General features: G+C 41.0%; 1 protein-coding gene across 3 annotated transcripts in view; it reads right to left on the reverse strand.

Annotated features, from left to right (window-relative positions):
- Window positions 1–558: 558 nt before the first annotated feature.
- Window positions 559–3,546, reverse strand: part of KIF16B (kinesin family member 16B) — a 325,669-nt gene continuing 322,681 nt past the window's right edge. For all 3 annotated transcript variants that reach the window (XM_011962694.1, XM_011962686.1, XM_011962678.1), the window contains one exon: window positions 559–1,868. In XM_011962694.1, coding sequence (XP_011818084.1) covers window positions 1,710–1,868 — 159 coding nt within the window. In that variant the 3' untranslated portion in view covers window positions 559–1,709. The remainder of the gene's footprint in view (window positions 1,869–3,546) is intronic.

Below are 3,546 nucleotides of genomic sequence, written 5' to 3' on the forward strand. Positions count from 1 at the left end.
AAGGCCAAGAGATGGATTATCTGGTCAGTTTGAAGAAAAACCACTTAGTTTACTCAGCAAATGAGGGACCATCTTTAGTGCTTAAGACTCCTCTTAAATAAATGACCTATGGTTAATTATTATCTACCCAGTTCTTATCCCTTAATCTCTAGTTGGAAATTCTCTGGTAGTAAGTGCTCCTAAACCTATGCCCATAATCACAACTGCAGACAAAAGCAGGTCCTTCTGCAGCAACAATGTCCTCATTTTTTTTCACACTCAACTATGATATTTAATTAGTGCAGTACTAGTTTTCCTCCTTATAGGGATAATTGCCTGTTTACACATGTTTTTCAGGTTGGAGAACTTCGTTGTGAAGGCATTCTCTAGAAGACTGAATGCAAACATGTTCTGTTAACCATTCATTTACGACTTCAATCATTACTATCACTGCATCTTCTGCAACACAAACGCTGAGTTAAACATTATGTATCTTTCCAAGCACATTAGATCAATGTTTAAACAGACTAGTATGAATGATCATGTCACAGACTTAAAATAAGCTGAGCTACAGGGTTGGATGCCAAATCTTCATTTAATATTGATAGCAGCTCAATTTAAATTTTGAAAAAGCAAACACATTTAATAAATTTGGTGTGATAACATATTTTGATGGAACTATCGTACAGAATGTGTACATATATAAATCTATAGATAGAATTATATACATTTGAATATATACCACATACATATTTTTTCCACTCACATTTTTCTCTTTAGTAAAACAAAGCACTTTTACTGTACACAGAAGTGCAATGCTACATTAAGTCCTGAGTAATTTAAGGTATCATTAATAAACTGCTATAAATTCTAGTTTTCCAGCCAAAGATCCAGTAGATTCTGTAACAAAAAATGTGAACAAAATAATACTTAAAAATATGCATTTAGCTTTGCGTTCATTTTGTGCTTAGCAGAAAAAGCCCGCCCAAGAATGCACAGTAGCCATTTAGATTTGGGAGAACATTCTTGAATATTCAAGGTTAAATAAATATTCTATTGTAGGGATTTATAGAAGTTTTAAGTGATGTTGTCTACATCCAATTTGTCAAGCATGGAAGACTACAGTCATGATTGGATCAAAAAAATCCCTTTTGCAGAATATGAAATTCTGTGTAAACATCAGTGTTTAGGTTTTATATAAAAGTTTGATTCAAATGACGGAAAAAAAGAAAAAAGTACAATGAAATAATTTCAAATGCTTTTCTTGGAATATAGTCAGCCACATGGAAGGAATATTAAAAATACGAGTATATTTTGGTGAAAGGGGAAACCAGATGAAAGTCATTTAAGGGTGGTCTGGTAAGCCACCCACTTTGGGAGGTCCCAGGCTGGCTTGGCTCAGGGAGCCCATGATGACCAAGCCACATCTATCTTGCCACAGGGGACGAACTTTGCTGCGCAGTGAGAAGGAAGCACTGTGGGAAAAGGCCACGTTCATCCACAATGGAATGGTAATGGCTGCCTGCGAGGGTCACATCAGCAGGCAGAGCATCCTATCCCCAAACTCAGGCACTAGGTATGAAAACGTGAGGTGGCCCGGGCCCGCTGCTGCACGTCTGCCTTCAGCAGGAGGAGGCAGACCCGGATCCTCGCATGGGGGAGCTGCCCTGCATGGGAGCCGGCTTCAACGAGAAGGCACTGCTTTGGTGGTTCCTTCATCAGCCCTAGCTCTACCCTGTCCCATGGCTGCTGTAGTCAAAGACTCCTTTCTTGAAGAATGGCGAAAACTCACAGATGGTGTGTTTCGAGAGAGTCAGCCCCACTTTGTTGATATGGAGGGGAGATGTTGCGGACTGGAGCATCACGCTGAAAAAGTCCCTGAGGTATTTCTGTGGAAGAGACAAGAGTTAAGAACATGGTCAATTGGGAGGTCAAGGTGGGTGGATCGCTTGAGCTCAGAAGTTTGAGACCAGTCCGGGCAACATGGAGAAATCCTATCTCTACAAAAAATACAGAAATTAGATGGGCATGGTGGTGCACTGAGGCGGGAGGATCACTTGAGCCCAGGAGGTAGGGGCTGCAGTGAGCTGTGATGGTGCCACAGCACTCCTGCCTGGGTGACAGAGTAAGACCCTGTTTCAATCAATCAATCAATCAGTCAATCAGTCAATCAGAACACGGTCAAGATATTGTTGGGTGGTGTCAAGAAGAAGAGAAGAAATTTCCAGAAACAACTTCCCACCCAGCTGGAAAGTGCTATCATTGTCATTAAAACCAGCACGTGAGGAATGTCCTCCACTGTCTCAGCTATCCTCAGACCAACCAGAGAAGATGGAGTCACAAAACACATATGCACAGGAGAAATATCTTTGGCTCAGCACTGATTCTGGGCAGCACTGCCTCAGGTCTATGGCAGACAATGCCCAGGGAAATGTCAAGGGTGCCGGGCACAGGGGGACTGCCTCTCAGCCACAGTGTCACTAGTTAATCTCTTATTTAAAAAAGTCATTTCCTCCCCCATTCCAGTTACTCATTAAATAGAAAGACGATTAAAAAAAAAAAAAAGGGCCGGCCATCTGTACAAGGTTAAATATGCTGCTTACTGGTATTTTAAAATTGCACAGTCAGTATCTGTTTCGAACCCTTCTTATAAAATAAAGGGAAAGAAATACTGGGGACAAGAGGGTCAGTTCCAAGCAATGATATTTACAAATCTTTTTGCACATCCTATAATCATCAACAAAAAGGAATCCTTACTAAGATTAATTGCTCCAGACCCCTACTGCACGTGTTTGTTGCAACATTATCTGCCTTTTTTGGCACTGAGAAAGCAAAGCATGTGTGAGACTAGGCTCTGGGAACTGGGGATAAAATCCGACGTGGGAGCTGGAGGGATGTGTTAAAGGAAAAGAGGGCACACAAGAATAGTTAATATATTTTAGGCCAGGCATATCTCATCTGTAACAGAAAATGGGCTGGAGGGAAGGGGTTAGACCCAAACCTTTATTATTGTCTCAGTGTGCTTAAAAAACCCAAACAACCCTGGCACAATCTTAGGAATTAAACATAATAATTCTGGACTCTGAGCAACAACAACAAAAAATTTGTCGAAGCAACATGGCCTAAGCCTGGAGCAGTAGTTCCCAATAAGGGGCAGTTCTGCCCCATAGGGTATTCAGCAGTGTTTGGTGGCAGTTTTGAGTGTCACATGGGGGTGCACAGGCAGTGCAACTAGTGGATGCTGGCCAGGGATGCTGCTAACATCTGCCAACGCACACACAGTCCCTCTGACAAAGAATTACCTGGCCCAAATGTCGACCATGCCACAGTTGAGAAGAGGAAGTGGAATTTAGCTACCTCTATGAATTGCCAATCTGAAATTTCCTTCTGAAAGAAGACATTCTACTCGAGGAGAATCTGTTAATTCTCCTTGAAAATATTAATGAGGACTACTAACAACAACACTTGTAAAATAACTTAGTTTCTAATATCCAATGTTTTTACACTTAATGGAAGTAAAACTGATGCACGATAAATTGCACTTTTTTTTTTTTTTTTTTCTGAGAT

The sequence above is a fragment of the Colobus angolensis genome, unplaced genomic scaffold (genome assembly GCF_000951035.1).
Source record: "Colobus angolensis palliatus isolate OR3802 unplaced genomic scaffold, Cang.pa_1.0 Scaffold117, whole genome shotgun sequence".
Taxonomy (NCBI): domain Eukaryota; kingdom Metazoa; phylum Chordata; class Mammalia; order Primates; family Cercopithecidae; genus Colobus; species Colobus angolensis.